At 43.4% G+C, this 19,623-nt stretch overlaps 1 protein-coding gene across 1 annotated transcript in view; it reads right to left on the bottom strand.

Annotated features, from left to right (window-relative positions):
* CFAP52 (cilia and flagella associated protein 52) overlaps nucleotides 1-19,623 on the bottom strand; it is a gene marked incomplete at its 5' end in the record, with an annotated part of 37,595 nt that overhangs the window by 12,795 nt on the left and 5,177 nt on the right. The window contains 7 exons of the mRNA XM_079798688.1: nucleotides 1,159-1,329; nucleotides 4,882-4,982; nucleotides 8,268-8,384; nucleotides 9,248-9,347; nucleotides 11,255-11,383; nucleotides 14,983-15,119; nucleotides 15,562-15,761. Coding sequence (XP_079654814.1) covers nucleotides 1,159-1,329; nucleotides 4,882-4,982; nucleotides 8,268-8,384; nucleotides 9,248-9,347; nucleotides 11,255-11,383; nucleotides 14,983-15,119; nucleotides 15,562-15,761 — 955 coding nt within the window. The remainder of the gene's footprint in view (nucleotides 1-1,158; nucleotides 1,330-4,881; nucleotides 4,983-8,267; nucleotides 8,385-9,247; nucleotides 9,348-11,254; nucleotides 11,384-14,982; nucleotides 15,120-15,561; nucleotides 15,762-19,623) is intronic.

Below are 19,623 nucleotides of genomic sequence, written 5' to 3'. Positions count from 1 at the left end.
ACCCAGCAAGAGAATATGAGATGCAGCCACAAAAGATGCACAGTGTTTCTTAGATGTATGTTTGGCACTAAATGTATTTCATAGGATAGCGGAAAGGATGCCTTTTAGGCACCAATTATCTTAAGGCCTGATGGTCTCACAGGTTTCTTGTGTAAAACTAGAGGCCTGGTGCATGAATTCGTGCACAGGTGGGGTCCGGCCCACCCTGATCAGGGGCAGGGCTGGCTGGGGGGAGGGGCCACGGGAGGTTGGCCGGCCGGCCCCGCCCCCTGGTCGAACTCCCAGTCAAACTCCCGGTCAAGGGGACAATTTGCATATTAGCCTTTTATTATATAGGATGGCAGCTGATGCCCACAAATCATCTGTGAATGATCTTCGGTAGTCCTTTCCATTGAGGAAGTGTTGGGACAAGGAAAATGTCAATAAAGAAGTCTTTCGATGTCCTGGTAGACTGGAGCAGTGGTTGGCAAACTGAGGCTCGCGAGCCACATGCCGCTCTTTGGCCCCTTGAGTGTGGCTCTTCCACAAAATACCACGGCCTGGGCGAGTCTATTTTGAAGAAGTGGCGTTAGAAGAAGTTTAAGTTTAAAAAATTTGGCTCTCAAAAGACATTTCAATCATTGTACTGTTGATATTTGGCTCTGTTGACTAATGAGTTTGCCAACCACTGGTTTGGAGGATAGTAGGTAACATTTCTTGAAATAGAATACATCGTAAAATATTTATATTAAAAGAGGCTAAATAAAACTTTTCCTGTAAAGTAAATAATCATTAAAATTTCAAAGAAGAAAATGAAAAAGGTGCTAGAATTCATGTTTGCAAATAATTCAAAACACTTTTTTGCTTAGTTATGAGAAAATATAAGATTGTGGACAAGGAAGAGAATATCAGAGTAATTGGTCCATTAGATTTTTTTTTTAAGGACAACTTATAAATAGATTAAAATACCAATATGTAAAAAAGTGCAGATCCTTACAATTTGGATATGAAAAAAGAGTCAGACTGGGGCACAATAAAGAGAAAAAATTATAATCTATTATGACTTATTATGTTAATAGATATTAAAGTATTAATAAAATTGAATTTCTTTGCAAACTACACCAAGTCTTCATGTTCTTATTGTTTTCAGGTGTGAAAATATTTTCCTTTTCTACTTACAACGGAAAGACAATGTCCTCTACAGCTTCAAAGTGACAAGTGGCAATGAGAGTCTCTTTGAAATCTGTGAAGTTGACACGATAAATGTATGACTCGTCTGTTCCTACAAAAAACTGGTGTCCTTCCCCTCGGAGCGTGATAGAGGTGATACAACCTTGTAACTGGATTTTCCTTTGAGGAGAAGCAAAAAGGTAAAGCAGAGTCACTTAACAATTATTTATTAACCATATGAAGCATTACAGAGGACACAAACCAGGGAAATGACTTCAAGGAGGTGACACAGTTAGAAAGGCAGGAAGTACAATATTGGGTACCCATGATCAAGAATAGGTTACAGCAGGAAATCTTCATCAGTGAGATATAGTTTGAAATGGGTTGTGCAATGTGGTAGGAGTTGAATAGAGGGAATGTTCCAGACAGGCATATAGGCACAAATGACCATGGCAATTAAATACTTCATGAATCCATTTTTCGGAAATGATCCTAAAATCGGGGGGGGGGGGGGGGGGGGAAGGACCCTTATGTCAAAGGATGTTATTATAACCTTATTTAAAAGAATGAAAAATTGGAAGCAACCTAAATAACTAATTATAATGGAATAGTTAGATGATCTATGAGACAGCAACTTTAAAGAATATTTACCTAGTCATTAAAATCATGTATAAAAGATTATGGAGTTTATGTATATAAATTACCAAAAAATTTTTTAAAGATTATATAGTAACACTAGAAGCCCGGTGCATGAAAATTCATGCACTAGAAGAGGGGAGGTGTCCCTCAGCCTGGCCTGCCCCCTCTCACAGTCCGGGAGCCCTCAGTGGCAGGAGGCAACCCAGCAATCAGGGGAAGGTGACACCCCCATCACACCTCTGTTGCTGCCTCTGCTGGCAGTGCATGCCTCGGCCGGCCCTGGTTACCTGAGCCTCAGGCGGCCCTGGTTGGCTGGGCAGCCGACATCCGAGGCTTGCTGTGCCTTGGGCTGGCCCTAGGCAGCTAGGGGGCTGAGGGGACTGCAGGACTCCGGAGCCAGGTGCACAGAGTGGCCGGACCCGCCTGGGGGCAGGCCTGGCTGTGCCACATGCCTGCACCTCAGCCAGCAGGGCTGAGGAGACTGGGCGCTGCCATCTTGTGGCTGTAGGCGCCACCATCTTTGAGGGCGTGACAGTCAATTAGCATATTCCCTCCTTATTGGCTGTGGGTGCCACCATCTTTGTGAGGGGGTGACAGTCAATTAGCATATTCCCTCTCTATTAGATAGGATTAATAAAGATTTATACTTTTTTATATTGTTTTCATTAAGTAAAATATCAGAATATAAAACTTTATATACCAAATAAGCACAATGATTTTAAAAATTTTATGAATAACACGGATAAGAAGTAAAATGTTAATCATGGCTATCTTCATCAGAACTTACAGCAATTATGTTATCTTCTTCCACTTCCTAATCCCCCTGCTCCCCAAATGCATAATGAGTATAAGCTTAAAAAAATGTAAATAAATAAGGCCTTAGAAACCTAGCCTTCTCTGCAACTCATTTAGTTTTGACGATAAGAATTCAATGGGGGTTCCTGGGCACAGAGATTCGTGTGTTGGTGGGACATAGAACCGTAAGTGAAGAAAGGGAAGACCCCAAGTCATACTCCAGCTCCTTCACTGACTAGAGCTCTGTGACTCGGGGCCTTGGTTTACTCAACCACGAATAACCCCTTTTTTCAGGGTGCAGTGGAGATTAGAGATAACAGGTAACACAGGAGCCCACAGCGGGAGGCCAAGAACTATTGGCTAAATACTGGCATCTGGGCTCCCTAGAGGACAAGGTGAAGCCCAGGCTACAGGGCCAAGGCCAGTGGTCTGTTTTGGCCCACTGCTCATCCCATGACTTCTTGTGTGAGCGTGTTCTCCAGTCCGAGGAGGCAGAAATCACGGCATCCAGTTGGAGCCTATGCTTCACACAGCGTTATTTTGGGGACACTTAGAGCCCAAACCTTGTGGTAATTGTATCTTCATACAGTGGGAACATTTGTGCATTAAACGTAAGGGGTTAAATAATTAGGGGGTTAATTTTCTATTTTCACTTCATGTATCCAGAATCCACCCAACATGGTTCTTAAGTTGCCTCCCTTCCTTTTTCCCCTTCATAAAAACACATAACTGGTCCAAACACAGTCTCAATAAGACCTGTGCTGAGCTCTGGATTTCAAATTGCAACCTGTTCCCGCCTCCCGTAAAGCCCTAATCCCCCTAACCCTACATCCTCCCCAACTCATATCCATCGTTCTCATCGCCCTTAGGTACTATGTACACTGTACTTGCTTTGTGGTTGTCTTTTTCCTCCTGCTAGAATGTAAGCTCCATGCAGGCAGGGGTTTTTTTCTTCTTCTTCGTTTACTTTGTTCATTGATGTAACCCAAGCACCTAGAATAGCACCTAGAATAGCACCTAGTACATATTCTTAGTACAGATTTGTGCCAACGAAGACAATTGACGCTCATTCCTACAATGTGTATGGAACTACCCCTGACTCCCATGGAGCTATCAAGGACCACGTGGAGCATGTCTGGGGTTCTGGCTTTTGTTGAAGCTAAATTTAAATTCTGCCTCTGCTCCTCTGACCTCATCACTCGACAAGATCACACCCCTCTCTAAGTGTCTTTACAAAACCTATGAGATACTTCACTTTATCTGGACCTTGAAGTGCTTGTATATTATCTTATATTATAGTGACTTTTTCATATGTATATACTAGAGGCCCGATGCACGGAATTCGTGCAAGGGGCTCGGCCCTCGCAGGCCCTCGCAACTCTGGCCGGCCCTCGCAGGCCCTCGCAGCCCTGGCTTCGTCTGGACGCTCGTCCAGAAGGATGTCCGGGTGGTCGTTCTGCTGTTTAGCATATTAGCTCTTTATTATATAGGATATCCTCAAAAATGTACATATGCACTTTGAATAATTATAAAGGCAGCGTTTATTAAAATACATTTTATTTTCAAAATTGAGCTATCAGCTGTTAAGTGTATATACGTTTTTGGGGGACACCCTGTATAAATATACCTTATCCCGAAACCAGACTGTAAGTTCTGGAAGGCAGAGACCATACCTTAGCTTCTTTATTTTTTAATAACATCTAGCACATTGGGTTGGATGGAAGAGGTGCTCAACAAAAATACTTGTTAATAACAATGTATAAAGTTTTATTTCATTTTCTTTTATTTAGATAAGCCAAGTAAAGTACATAGCACAGTATCTGGTACACAGAAATAGGTGCTAAATGTTGGCTATTTTTATTAGAACTTGTATTCAAATGCATTGACTACTAACATAATAGTCAAGGGGTACATAATGGACACCCATTGCATAAGACATTTCATTGAATAAGCCAATTTTGAAAGTTTGAAATTTGAGGTTATTTGTTGAATAAGTTTATAATAGCTAATTAACGCTGTCATGGCTCAGTGTATTAAGTAAATAAAAACGTGTGTGTATTAGAAGAGAAGTATTTCCCTGGGTAACAGTGGACTACTTTGGTTTGATTCAATATAAGTCATTATCTTTTCACTGGCACAGAAACAGCCATCTACTGTGATTCTAATTACTCATTGTAACAGCAAGATGAAATTCCTTAACCAAATATCACTTTGCCAATATCAGTTTTTGTGGGCTTTAAGCAAACCTCCCTCTGGTGGGTCTCTCCCCATCCCAACCCTGTGGGGCCTGGAACTTACTTGATGGGTTTGTAGCTGGGGCTTTTACAGAAGACCAGCAGTCCGGTTCCAGAGCCCACCAATAACCCCCCCATCTTCAGGCACTTGATCGCTGTCACTCCCTAGGGGGAGAGAAAGCATCATGAAAAAGGCCAACTGTGTTCATCATTAAGACAATGCATGACCTGACACAATGGGCATGGCCAGGGTCATGTCAATGCTGCCATTCGTGGCTTGGATGAAGCTCCTGTAGGGGTTGTCTATGATGCACTCTGGGGCTGGCCAAAAGGGCTCAGTGCCAACAACGAGCTCCTGTGTGGGAAGTAGCTTCCTGGTCCTGCAAGAAGCAGACTTCCTCCCTTTAAAACCCCTGTGCATTGAGCCCTAACCGGTTTGGCTCAGTGGATAGAGCATCGGCCTGCAGACTGAAGGGTCCCAGGTTCGATTCCGGTCAGGGGCATGTACCTTGGTTGCGGGCACATCCCCAGTAGGGAGTGTGCAGGAGGCAGCTGATCGATGTTTCTCTCTCATCGATGTTTCTAACTCTCTATCCCTCTCCCTTCCTCTCTGTAAAAAATCAATAAAATATATTAAAAAAAATAAAATCCCTGTGCATTGAAAATATACTAAAAAATTAACACTGTGTATCCACTCAGAGGAAGGCAGAGCAGAGGGACAAGCACAGCCCCAGCAGCGTTTGTTCCTCAGGTGCCACCGTCTTCACTTGACACTTGTGATGCAGAGAGACCATGCTGGACATCCAGAGAAGACTCTGTATTATCTGGTGACTGTGTCTTATGAACTAAAGCGCACAGTACGTAATCTTACGAATAATAGAGAGCATTTACATTCAAAGCCATCTTCAGAGTTTGGGGATGTATGATGGCCATTTTTGTAGCACTTACTACAAAGTTCTAATTTTAAAATGTGCTTGACCAATATTACATTTTAAAACTTTCAATAATAATACAGATCATCTATACTAATAAAAGGGTAATATGCTAATTAGGCCGGATAGACCAGACATCTTCCAGTCATCTGGTCCTCCTTCCAGACAAAGCCACCGTGGCGGGGCTGAGGCAGAGGCGGTTAGGGGCTATCAGGCTGCCAGGAGAGAGCAGTTAGGGGTGGTCAGGCCAGCAGGGGAGGGCAGTTAGGGGTGATCAGGCTGGCGGGCAGAGGCAGTTAGATTGGAGAGGGTGCAGGCTGGGCTGAGGAAACTCCCGTGCATGAATTTTGTGCACCGGGGCCTCTAGTTACTTTATAAGCTTGTGTCTTAATCAAGTTTGAATATTATAAAACAAATATTATGTTATTTCAAGTTACATTAAATTGAATTTTGCCTGTTCTCATTCAAAAGTGACTTCATGACGTTGGAAAAGAGAAACCAAGGCTCAAGAATATGAAGGCATGAACCAGAAGTGCCACAGCAGGACAACAGGGTGCATGCCTGGCTGATGAAGAGACAGCCCTCATACATATTCTTAGCATTTGTTCAGGGACTTGAGGAAGTAAGAGGTAAAGAGCTCAACAGAGCCTCAAAGCTACATATATGTGATTTCTAAATAAACTCTTTGAAACTATAGATGATATTGTTCAAGTGACAGGTTTTGGAATCTGCCTAGGTTTGTATCTCAGTTCTAATACTTGCTAGCCATGAGATCCTAAATGGTAAGTGCCTTAGTTTCCTCATCTGTAAAGAATGGATAAAAAGGGTACTTATCTCATTAGACTGTGGTAAGGATCAAATGAGATAAACCAAGGGAAGTGTTTTTAATATTATTGTTACAATCATCACATCATCATCATCTTCTTCATTGTAGTACTGTCTGCCTAATAGGCTCACTTGAAACCATTTTAATTTTTTACCTTTTTAACCGTAGAACAAAGATTTAAGTAGAATTTCAAAATGGGTATCAAGATCACTTGATGTTCCAACCAAATGTCTTCAGTGATACCTCCTAACCCTTCATCCCATAACAATGATCTTCTTTTCACTAGCATAAAAGGCATATGGAATCATTGCTTTGTGGAATCTACCATCAGGCCCGAATGGTTGGGAGTGAAAGCATTCCTAGTGCCGCTATGGATAGCACCTAAGTGACAAAGGTTAGAGGAACACTAAGACAGCCAGCATCTTTTCTGGGGAGGCACTTCGATCCCAAGTGCTGGGAGGCAAAAATGCCCAGCAGTTTTCATATTGTGTTCTATGGAGTCATTTGGGGGTGTCTCTGGAGTTGGAACTGGCAGCACTCTCAGCCTTGCCTTCTTTAACCTCATCTGTTTTGTCTTCATCTATTTAATATATTGGAATCCCTCTCCTAATAATAATTTGAAAAAACATTATCTAGACTACATCTCAACCTCCTGTAGGATTATCTCTAAACTCTTTTCTACTTAAAGCTTTCTTCCATTTTTGTGCATCGCCTCAACATTTTGAATATTAAATGATTATGTGATTAAGAAAACTCTGACATGGCCCTGGTTAGAGTGTTGTCCCATACCAGTTTGATCTCCAGTTGGGCCTCGAATGGGAAGCAATCGATCGATGTTTCTGTCTCTCACTCTCTCTCTCTCTCTTTCTCTCTCCCTCCCTCTCCCATTCCTGTCTCTCTAAAAATCAATAAAAACATATCCTTGTGTAAGGATTAAAAAACAACAACACAGAACACTCTGACATATTCCCAGGAACAGTGAAGTATTTTAAAACTTCTTGGGAATGTCTGATGGAAGGTACTAAGTTTAGTTAGAACCATCTGTTCCATTATCAGACATGACATAGGCAGGTGCACAAGCTTTCAAATTCAAAGTTGAGTAGAAACAGCCCTTGTAACTTTCCGGGGGTACTAGGAATAGCAGCATTCACTCTGTAAAGCTATCCTTTGATTGTAGACTTTTTATTTTGGTTAAATATCAACATCTCTCACTGGACTTTTTACCAGAATTGTTAGGAATTCTGCAAATATAAACAATAGACAATTTCTAGGTCTTCTCGTGACTTATAATGCTGGCCAAGACTGAAATCTAAGATCTAGTTATTCGATTTAAAAGGTTATACGTACCTATAGTCTTATTGATCAAAGAGCACGCTTCTCTTCCCTGCCCACATGCTGGGACCAATGTGATTACAAATCACAAGCCCCAGGCCGTGTGTTTTGAATATGGGAAAAAAGTGTGGTTCTGATGCCCTAATTGAGGATACCTAAGAATACCTTTGCTCTGAATATAAACAGAGATGAGGGCCTAGAGAACGAGTCCATGCAACTTGCAAATTTAGGTGTGGCCTTAGGTAGGTCACAGAGTTTTCTTTTTTTCCACAGACGCTTCCTTAACTAGAGTCTGCATCGGCAGCGAAGGGAAGAAATCAATGGAAAACAGCAGAGCAGACTGTGAAGGTCTCCACTCACCAGACTGAACTTGTCCTTCACGGGCCCGGTGTCTGCCATCAGTTTAGTCCTAGGGTTCATTTTTAGAATATCTCCAGTCGTGGTGCCAAGGTAGAAGAAGCTGTCATCACTGGCCATCTGGGGGTCAGAGGACAAAGAATCCTGAGGACCTGGCTTTGCCCAGTGATGCTCAGGAGCCCGGTCAGGGATGGGATGAGCTTTCTCTGAAACACTAAGACCTACAAAGGCGCGCATGGCTACTTCTATTTTCTCAGACCCAAGGTGGGTAAGAAAAGCTCGAGGCCGAACTCAGAACTGGCGGAAATCTTAGACTGCATTTAGCCTGTGCATTTCACGGGAAGTCTATCTGTGTCTGAGGTTAGTGTGCATACCCTGTGGGCTCCATCTCCTGAGACTCCTCCAAAGGGCTCCTAGGATGCAGCTGTACTCCTCCAAAGAGAACAGGCATTTGCTTTATCTCCTATTTCCCAAAGGCTACATCATAAAATGACTATGCGTTAGACAAGAGGAACAAGTCAATGGAGAGTGGAATTACAAGTCTGCATGTATGAATCCACATTGAAAACATATGAATCATTCCTCTTTATGGAAAGGCTGCATTTCAACAATGACTTGCATGGTTAGAAACCTTATTTCCAGTGGCAGAGATAACCTAAGTGGCACAGTGATGTTCCTCCTGGCTACACTGCTTCCCTCCGTGTGGCAGCCCAGGTCCCAGTACAACAGGACCCACCCGGCGTTGTGTCTAGTCTAGTCAAGCCCTCTCTGACTTCTGACTGGAGCTCCAGAATGGAGACTCTCCCTCACCTGTGCCTCCTCACTCATTATCTCATATGTCCAGACCTCCCCTCCCTACCCAAGCCCAAGGTACATGTACACACACACACACACACACACACACATGCACACGCACCTCGGTTAGTGCAGTTAACAGGAACTTGCACTAATAGTTCCTTAAAACAACACAGAGTAGTACTTACTGTAATACACATGACTATCCTTTTCATCTGTCCTGTGAGGCACTCAGTTGGCCAGATTTTTCTATTTGGGAGATCCAGTTCCCATACTCGAATTGTCGCACTACAGAAAAGAAATTCACAATCAAGTGGGTGCCCATTTAACAACCACTTCGTCTCTTCTGTTTCCTGTATGTCTTGAGGGTGAAGAGAAGAGAACTAAATATATTTGAGGGTTTCTTATAGTCTAGTGCTCTACCGAAGATCTTCCATTTGATGGTCACAACCACCCTGAGGGAAGGATTATGATCCCCCAACTCTCCAAATGAGAAAAGGCAGAGGCTGCACACACCAGAGCAAGGACTCACACCCGGCTCTCTCGCTTTGAAGCATACACTCTGCCCACTAGAGTGAAAATAGAAAGACATACAAACAAACAAGAAAACGAAGAGCAAACCAGAGTTCATAGGTGTTGATCTGTGAGGAAGTTTTTTTAAAAGGAAGGACTTCATTATGGGGAGTCCTGTCTTCAAGGAAGGAGAAATGAGACTAAGCAACGAAAAATCCAACAAAATCAGCACCTAACATAAGACCTGGCATACAGGTGATAGTTCATCATTGTATGTTGAGTTCATCTGAATTAATAATTGTATAAATATATCATGATCAACATCACAAAGACTTTAGCTAATATCTTAAGACAGAAAATATTAAAAAATCTATTGCTCAAGGTCAGTTTTTCTTTTCCTTTAGCCCCCAGAGTTATTCCCATAATGAAGTGTTCAATAAGTATTTTGAATGTACTTTCTAAACTAAAAAGAAAAAGAGCTTTTCCATGGCCTTCCTGCTAGCTGGCATTTGGATGCTGAAATATTGGGATTTGCAGGATATCTCTTGGAGGCAATCGGATGGAACACCTGAAATTGGGAGCATCGTGGAGAGCCCAGTGTAAGGGCGCCATACCAGAAATTGTACTTCAGACTGCTTTTTCTCAGTTCTCAGGGTCACATGAAATTAAAGCAGACCTAGGTTAGAGATTGTCCGAAAAACTTTTGTTTTGACTCAAATTCAAGTTTGACTCCTGAAGAAATGTTGTCCTCAGATGTCAGAATCGGTTGGTGCTTACAGCTTATGCAGCTGCCAAGGAGCAGAGCGACCCCATCACACAAAGGCCTCGTCCACTGGCTGAGGAGCTTCATGGTCACCAGCCCCCGGAGACAGGGTGAGACGTGGTCAGCTGCTTTAGGGTCCGAGTCAGATTCGCTCCTTAGGGGCTGGCTGTCATCCCAGCCAGTCGTGTCATGCCTTCTGAATAAGCCCTTCCTCATTGTTATCCAGGGAACAAATGCGTGCCACGTGTCACCAGGTGGGGACAGGAAGCAGTACGGGTGTAGAGCAGCACAAATGCTTGGCTCTGGCGGAAAAGCAGGCGACACTGTCTCTCTCTAGACGGGAAGCCACAGGTGGGCCAGAAAGGATAGTTCCAGCCAACATAGACTTCCATATACTTCCACCGACATTCACAGATGTTTGACCTTTGAACTGACATGTGGCATGAAATAGGATGCTTTCATATAGGCTGCTGAGTCTGTAAATTAATTTTTGCGGCTAGGCAGATGCTGGCCTCTGTTCAGACCTTGGTCCCCTACTGGAAAGGATCTCATGTGGCTACTAGTCAAACCCTGGAAACTTCCTGGAACAGTTCATTCTCAAACTATCATTTCATGAAACCTAAATCAGAAGCAGGTGGGGAAAAACATCACCCAGTAAGTGACTCTGCAAAGCTCTCTGGGAGCACGGATTGTAGGTGATGTGTTATCAGTAACACCTGGACCAGAACCGGAACTGGATTTAGCAGATAAGCAGAATATTTTCGCTGGGAAGCACAGAATTTTCAAATGACCATATTTAAGACTTCAGGATATGTTGCCAGGATCGAAAACATGTTCCCCCACACTGGAATGACCGTGTTTTCTGCATAAGCAAATAAAGTAGCTTATGGGTCCTGCACCCCCGACGGCAGATGCGTACTTCCCAGCGGTGACAAACATCTCGTCGCAGCCCCCCGAGAAGATCACCGTGGTGGCATTGCCCACATTGAGGCCGGCCGCAGAACTGCCGCAGATGGCGTCTCTCTTGGCTATGCTCCACACCACCACGCTGCCAAATGAGAGGGACAAAAAAGTCAGGGGAAGACAGGCTTTTAAAATAAACAGTTCTTTCAGTAGTTCTAGAAAAAAGGAAAAAACAGGTTACTTACAAAGGAACAAAAAAATTTACACTGATCTGCTGTCTCCCTCCCACTCCCCCCCAGACATGTCCTCGATCACACTGGATCTGAGAAGACATGTCAGATCTGAGAAGAATATACCACAAATAAGTGACACTTAACACTTTTTTGAAGGAAAATGATTATGAGGTTAGAAACTAGCAAGTGCAACAATCAAGTCTGATGCTATGATAAAGACATTTTCAGACATTCAAGGCATAAAAGTTTAACCCCCATTTATATCATGTAAAAAACTCCCTTGGGGAAGTTTTCCAGGAAAAAAAAAAAAGCAATAAAGAGGATGACTTAAGGCAGTATTCTCAAACTTGAACGTGTATCAGAATCACTTGAGGGCCTGTTAAAGCTGCGTGCTAGGACCCCTTCCGGTCAGTACGTCCAAGTATTACAGAAATAGAATACAAATGTTACAAACCTTGTCAATGTAAAACATGCCTGTTTATATTTCCCAGATTGTATACATGTGGAATGTGTTATCACAGATAATCTAAAATCAAGGTCTAACCAAGATCTCCAAGAATGGAGAGGTAGGAGACAATATAAGAGCCATACATTTTTTTTTTCCTTAGTAAGAAATTGATAGTTACCATCTAACATGGGAAATTTGAGAGGCATATCACTTAAAAGATTATACTGATAACTAGATGAACAACAACAATAACAACAACAAAAACCCTCTTAAAACCAAGTACCTTATGCCCAAGAGAAAAAAGCATGTGTACATACAAATTCTTACACATGAATATTCATAGCCTATAATAATAAAAGGGTAATATGCTAATTAGACAGGACATCCTTCCTGATGAAGTCAGGGCCAGAGGGAAGCCAACCCTGGTCCCGGTGCTGGAGGGAAGCTGGTGCCAGCAGCCGGGGGAAGGAAGGCCTACTCTTGTATGAATTTTCTTGCATCAGGCCTCTAGTTATTAATAATAGCCTAAAAGTGGAAAAGAGCCAAAAATTCACTAACTGATGAGTGGATAAAGAAAAAGTGGTATATCCATACAATGGAATATTATTTGACAATGAAAAAGAATGAGGTAGTGATACATGCCACAATATGGATGAACCTTGAAAACATTATGCTTAATAAAGTAAACCAGTCACAAAAGGCCACATATTGTATGACTCCATTTATTGGAAACATCCAGAGCAGGCACATCTATAGAGACAGAAAGTAGATTAGAGATTGCCTGGGGATGGGAGGGTAGTGGTGGAGCGGGAATGAGGAGTGACCGCTAATGGGCATGGGATTTCTTTTTGGGGTGTTGACAATGTTCTAAAATTGATTGTGGTGATGGTTACAAAACACAGCATGTGAAAAATTCCTTGGGGAAGTATTTTAGCAAAACAAAACAAAATAAAAAACAACATAAAACCACTCAACTGTATACCTTCAATGGATGAATTTTATGGTACGTGAAATACATCTCAATAGAGCTGTAAAGAAAGAACCCAAGTGCCTCGGGAGAGTTGAGCTCTTCATGATGGAGGGAATATGTATTTTGAATCCATCTGCATAGTTAGAAAACATACTTTCTTTATAAACCATGGACATGTAGAGTTTTAATTTTTCAAAAAATAAGTTTAAAGTGTAAAACTAAGTAAAGGGCACTGACATAGAGAGAGTTGGCTGAGTAAATTCCAGCACATCCGTGCAGCGGAATACCATGCAGTCATTGTAAAGAATGTGGCATATGTCTACGTGTGCACACACAGAATATGTTCTTCATATCAAGTTAATAAAAAAGCAGGGTGCATTACAATACTGATATGTGATAATATTAGTGCAAAAAAAAGGTTCATAAGTAGTTTACAAAATATTTTTTAAAAGCATGCACATCCAAACTTGCCAAATGTCTACTACAGTCCCCAACACCCCTTCTGTTCCTCATCCTGTGTGCAGAAGCCAGGTGGTTTGGGTAGAAGGGACCCTGCCACGGATTCAGGGTTGACCCCTGATTATCCAAAACCAACCCTCAGAACCTTGTCTTCCTCACCACCGTGGCTGTTCAGGGGTGGGCATATTGCATGTTCTTGCCTAGCAAGGTTTGTTTTCTTTTCTTTCTTTGGAAAAGAAACTTGCTTTAGAATGTTTTTCTCAACATCCCCCAACCTTCTGCAAGCAAATTTTAGATAGCCTAAAGTCAAACTTAAAATGACAGAGGAGACGAACAATTTGCAGATTACGTTTGGCTAAAGGGCCATCTTCCTCTCCCCCTAGGTCTAGCCTGGGCATCTTTCTGGCAGAAAGACGTGGAAGTGCAAGGGGCCTCACTGCCAAGCTCCAGGGATCTCTGGGGTGAGACGAGGCATCAGTAGTTTCCAAATTTCCTTGGTTGATTCCAATGCACCCAAGGCTCAGAGCAACTGCTTTAAAGTTAAATTAAGAATATTGATCGAAAAAAAAAAAAAGAATATTGATCGATGATTTCTGGGTACATTTCTTATCACAAACAGTCCAATGGGGATAGCCCAGGGAAGGTGTAACTACTCAACAGGGGAAAGGAACAACTATTAAAGGTGGAAATCTCATTAAAACTCCGTGGGCTTGCTATTCAAGTCTGGTATACATACAGAGCTACCACTGTATCACTGTATCACTACATCAAGTCTGGTATACATACAGCGCTATCACTGTATCACTACACATGAAAGTAAATTTCATTTCTTTTTATAAATCTCATTTGTAATAAACCCATGGAGCTCAAACAAGAAAGTACCTTGTATTGAGTCCACCAAAGTATTGAATCCTACGCACACCTCAGGTGTTGTTATTTTTTCTTCTCCAGGCTGTTTACATAGGCATATGGACTGTGCTGATTGTTCCTCCTAATGCAGTGTTTTTAAAGACTTTCCCCCCAATTTCATTTGCATGTATTCTCTGACTGCTCTCTTGACTCTGAGTTCCTTGAGGGCAAAGGTCATGTCTTGGCGAGGCAAGCTAAAAGTGCCGCCTCTGGCGTCGCACCGCCAGGGTTTGCCTCTCAGCTCTGCTACTTACCAGCTGGTAGCTTTTTAGTTCCTCCTGGTCGCAACAGCTGCCACCTCCTGGAGTCGCTGTGAGGCTTAAATGGGATAACGCAGTTCGCGTGCAGCACACACCTGGCACATAGTAAGTGCTCACAAAAATCGGCTGTTGCCTTTGATGCTACTGCAGATGATAATGATGGTGATGATGTCATCTTTTCTTTTTTAAAATAGCAATGACTCTCGAATTTAGATGCACATTCGAATCATGTGGGAAGCTTTTATTGCTCCCAAAGGCCAGGCCAATCAAAGCTGGCTGTCTGCAGGTGGAGCCAGGCACCGGTAATTTCCTAAAGCTCCCCAGCGCATTTCAATGCCCAGCCAGAGTCCTATGGCATTTTCTTCCTAGGCTTTCACACAACAGGGAATGTTAGAGGGGAGAGGCCGCTTGGCATGTCTAGAAACATGCCTGCTGGAACATAACTAAGCATGCTTAGTTCGTTACCTTCCATCGTCTGGGCCTCCGAGTGATACCAAGTACAGGTCATTTGGTGAAAAGGCCAGATCTTCAATTTTGCCCTTGTGGAGTGACAGCCGAGCAATCAGCTCCCTTTTCTTGTAATCCCACAAAATGATATCTGCCTGGGAGAAAGAATACACAGTCAGGTCACAGACAGGCCTTCAAGAACCCGAGGAGATGGCTACCCCCCTCGGCGAAGAATAATAGCGACGTCACTTTTCTAGAAAGTACATCATGTCCTTCCTACAAGCACCACAGCAACAAAGTGGAAACGGTTCTAAACGGAGACTTTTACTCCTGAGCAGATCGGTCACCAGCAGCAGCATTTGGTGTAAGGACGCCAGGTTCCTTCCCTCTCGGCCTGATGGGATGAAAAGGAGCTCCAGGGGAGTCCAGAGGGAGAGGGGGAAGGGTACGGACGCGTGTCCGCACAGAGCTAACCTACTAGTAAGCACAGAGCTAACCTACTAGTAAGCACAGAGCTAACCTACTAGTAAGTGGGGCAGTTTTGCTAGGCAGGCACCTCTAAATCGACTCACGGTGAGTTACTTTCAGTTTGTTCACCTTGAAGCCCATGTATGTGACCTGTCCCGAGGCAATGTACACCCCGCTCTTGGAGACGGTCACACAGGAGACGTTGTTGCCATGACCGTGCAGGAAATTCTGTTCGTTAGTATTTATCGCCTGAATGAGGACTGTGCAGCCCAGAGGGTAAATCAGGTGTTCCTGGTCAGGGTGGCATTTCAGACCAGTGGGCACATGTCCTAAAAGAGAGATTAAAAATAATCAGAAGGTGCAGAAGTGGCTGGTCATTTAAAAAAAAAAAATGAGTACAAAGGAGAACACTTTTAATATAAGCCTTAGTTCAACGAAAATAAGTGGTGGGTAACAGGTAATTTTATTCCACTGACAAGGTCAGTCTAGTGTATGACTTCTCAAACTGTAATGTGCATACACTCCCCAGGTGCCTGGTTGGAAGGTAGGTTCTGGTTTTAGGTCTGGGGCGGGACAGAGATATCGCCTTTTCTGACAAGCTCCCAAGTGCCGCCGATGCCGAGGCTGGTCCAGGAACCTCACTTTGAACAGCAAGGCCCTCGCGAGGGGCCAATTCTCATAATTCTAAGGAGCAGAATGCCTGAGGTGCGCGCAGCCAGCCTGTCTGGTGAGTGCATCCTTGTGAGAACACAGGCACGGGGGAAACATGAATTCACAGCTCTGAGCACAAGTTTGGTACAGATAAAATTCTGGCTTCAGTCCTAAGTCTCCACCAGGCACTCTGAAGAAGCCCCGGACCTCTCACAGGAAGATGCCATCTTCCAGATATTTGCCAAGAATCATGTCAACTATTTCAAACCTTTGCAATATGTTCTTTATTATTGATTTTTTTTTTTAGAGAAGGAGAAAGAAAGAGAGAGAAACATTGATTTGTTGTTCCACATATTTATGCATTCATTGGTTGCTTCTTGTATGTTCTCTGACCGGGAATTGAACCTGCAACCTTGATGTATTGGAACGACATTTTAACCAACTAAGCGACCCAGCCAGGCCTTTGTAATATATTTTAATGTGAAATAGACACAGGTCCCCCTTATCACTCACCTTTGGTTAGGATTTGTTTTAGTTCTTCTTCATAGTTATTTTATACTATAAGCTTTAAATTCAGCTTGACTTGTTAAAAAGTCATTTTTCGTGGGATGTATTGAATGTATAGATTAATTTAAGGAAAGATAATTTCCATAATGATACATTATGTCTCTTGCTAAAAATGGTATATTCTCCTTTTATGTGCTTTCGCCCAGTAGCATTTCCAATTTTCCTTTGGAAAGATCTCACACATTTCTTATTATGTTTATTCCTGGATACTTTAAAATCTTATTTATTGGTATTTCCATTCTCCACCAAAATGTCATATTTATTAATGTAGCTTTCTGGTCTTTTAATGAATTTGTCTTTTATATTTAACTCCCTCTGGAATTTATTTTGGTGCAGAGTGTGATCCCAGTAGCTAAATAGATTTCCTTTTTTTTTAAATTTCTTTATTGATTAAGGTGTCACATATTTGTCCTCATCCCCCCATTCCCATCCCCCACCCCACCCCCCTGTTGTCCTTAACCATTGGTTAGGCTTGTATGCATGCACACAGTCCAGTCCTTTGGTTGATCTCTCCCCCCTACCCCCACCCTCCCCTTCCCTCCCTCTGAGGCCCGACAGTTCGATCGATGCCTCCTTGTTTCTGGGTCTGTTCTTGTTCATCAGTCTATGTAGATTTCCTTTTTGCTCAAATGGCCAAATGTATTTACCAAGTAAATTATTTCCTTCTTTTTGTTATTGTTCCTTTTTTATGCAGTAAGTTCTCATAATACTAAGCTTTATCTATTCCTACTAAAATGTATATTTGTTTATTTCTAATTGCAGGCTCCTTATAAATAATCATATGGCTATCCACATGGAAAAGTAAAATTAGATCTGCACTTCCCACCATCCACAAAGAATACATTCCAGGTAGATCAAGGATCTAAGAGTGAAAAACAAGATTCAATGTATATACAAGTTGTAGGAAATGACTTCTTACCAGGTAAACATAATGCCTAAAGAGCAAATCCTAACAGAAAATACCAGTATATGCATCCAATCAATGTTGCTGTTTCTCATTGATGTTTCTATCTCTCTCTCCCTCTCCTTTCCTCTCTCAAATCTAAAATCAATAAAACATATTTTAAAAAAATGAACAATCCAATGGCACCACCTCTATCTAGTTCCAAAATATTTCCAGACTGTAACTTTTTAAACCAATTTTTATCAATTTTAAAGCATTTTTAAAATATTTTTAAAAATTAATTTTAGAGGGAGTAAGGAAGAGATAGAAACATTTTATTGGCTGGGTTCCAATAAAATTTTACTTATAAAAACAGGCAGAAGCCCAGGCTTGGTCTACAGGCTATAGTTTGCAGACTCCTGGTCTATTTTGGTAACGTAGGTGTTTGTAGTTTAAGAACTCTTTGCATAATAGGAAAAGCACAGGCTTATCTGCTGTAGGTCACTAGCTTCCTTTACCAGTCAGTTGGTGGATGTGACTATCTTTGTGTCAATACCAAACTCTCAATACCTATCCTACCTAATAAAAGAGTAATATGCAAATTGACCCTGACTCCGCTACACCCACAAGCCACTCCCACCAGCCAATCAGGAGCAAATATGCAAATAAACCCAACCAAGATGGCTACAGCCACAGAGAGCAGGAGGGAGGCTTGGGTTTCCCCGGTAACAAAGGAAGCCAAGCTTTCCGCCGGCCGTTGCCGGCCTAAGCCTCCACTCAAGGCTACAAAGCAGGTGTCCTCAAACTACGGCCCGCGGGCCACATGTGGGTGTTTTTGCCGTTTTGTTTTTTTACTTCAAAATAAGATATGTGCAGTGTGCATAGGAATTTGTTCATAGTTTGTTTTTTTTAAAACTATAGTCCGGCCCTCCAACGGTCTGAGGGACAGTGAACTGGCCCCCTGTTTAAAAAGTTTGAGGACCCCTGCTACAAAGTTTCAATTACAGAAGGTAAACAAATCCAAACAGAAATGGTGGCAGCCACTGAGCTGGAAAGAGCAGGAGGCAAGGGTTGCCCCCGGCAATGGAGGAAGCAAAGCTTCTGCAGCCCTGGCTGCCCTAGGCCTCCGCTCTAGGCTACAAAGTTTCAATTATAGAGGATACACAAACCCCAAAAAGAAATGGCTGCCGGCCACCGAGTGAGCAGGAGGCTTGGCTCCGCTCCAGGCTACAAAGTTTCAATTGTAGAAGATACATAAATCCCAGATACCAGGGCCTCTGCTTGGGTCGCCAGGGGGCGTGGCCGGCCTGCACAGGCCCTTCACCCAGGCCGCCCCACACCCCAAGGGAACCCCCACCCTGATCTGGGATACCCTTCAGGGCAAACCAGCTGGCCCCCACCCATGCACCAGGCCTCTATCTTATCTAATAAAAGAGTAATATGCAGATTGACCATCACTCCAACACACAATATGTCTGCCCCCATGTGGTCAAAGATCCTGCCCCCATGTGGACACAAGATGGCCAGCACAAGATGGCCAGCAGGGGAGGGCAGTTGGGAGGGACGAGGCCTGCAAGGGAGGGCAGTTGGGGGCAATCAAGCCTGCAGGGGAGGGCAGTTAGGGGTGACCAGGCCAGCAGAGGAGGGAAGTTGGGGGTGATCGGGCCTGCAGGGAAGGGCAGTTGGGTGGGACCCAGGCCTGCAGGGGAGGGCAGTTGGGGGGGACCAGGCCTGCAGGGGAGGGCAGTTAGGGTTGACCAGGCCTAAAGAGGAGGGCAGTTAGGGGCAAACACGCTGGCAGGGGAGCAGTTAGGCATCAATCAGGCTGGCAGGGGAGTGGTTAGGGGGTGATCAGGCTGGCAGGCAGAAGCGGTTAGGGGCAATCAGGAAGGCAGGCAGGCGAGCAGTTGGGAGCCAGCAGTCCTGGATTGTGAGAGGGATGTCTGACTGCCCGTTTAGACCCCATCCTGGTGGGATCGGGCCTAAATGGGCAGTCGGACATCCCTTGAGGGGTCCCAGATTGGAGAGGGTGCAGGCTGGCCTGAGGGACACCTCCTCACCCCCCTACCCCGTGCACGAATGTCATGCAC

This window comes from Cnephaeus nilssonii (genome assembly GCF_951640355.1).
Source record: "Cnephaeus nilssonii genome assembly, chromosome: 19".
In the NCBI taxonomy this organism is placed as follows: domain Eukaryota; kingdom Metazoa; phylum Chordata; class Mammalia; order Chiroptera; family Vespertilionidae; genus Cnephaeus; species Cnephaeus nilssonii.
The sequence above is the reverse complement of the archived record's forward strand: the minus strand, read 5'-3'. Positions and strand labels throughout refer to the sequence as shown.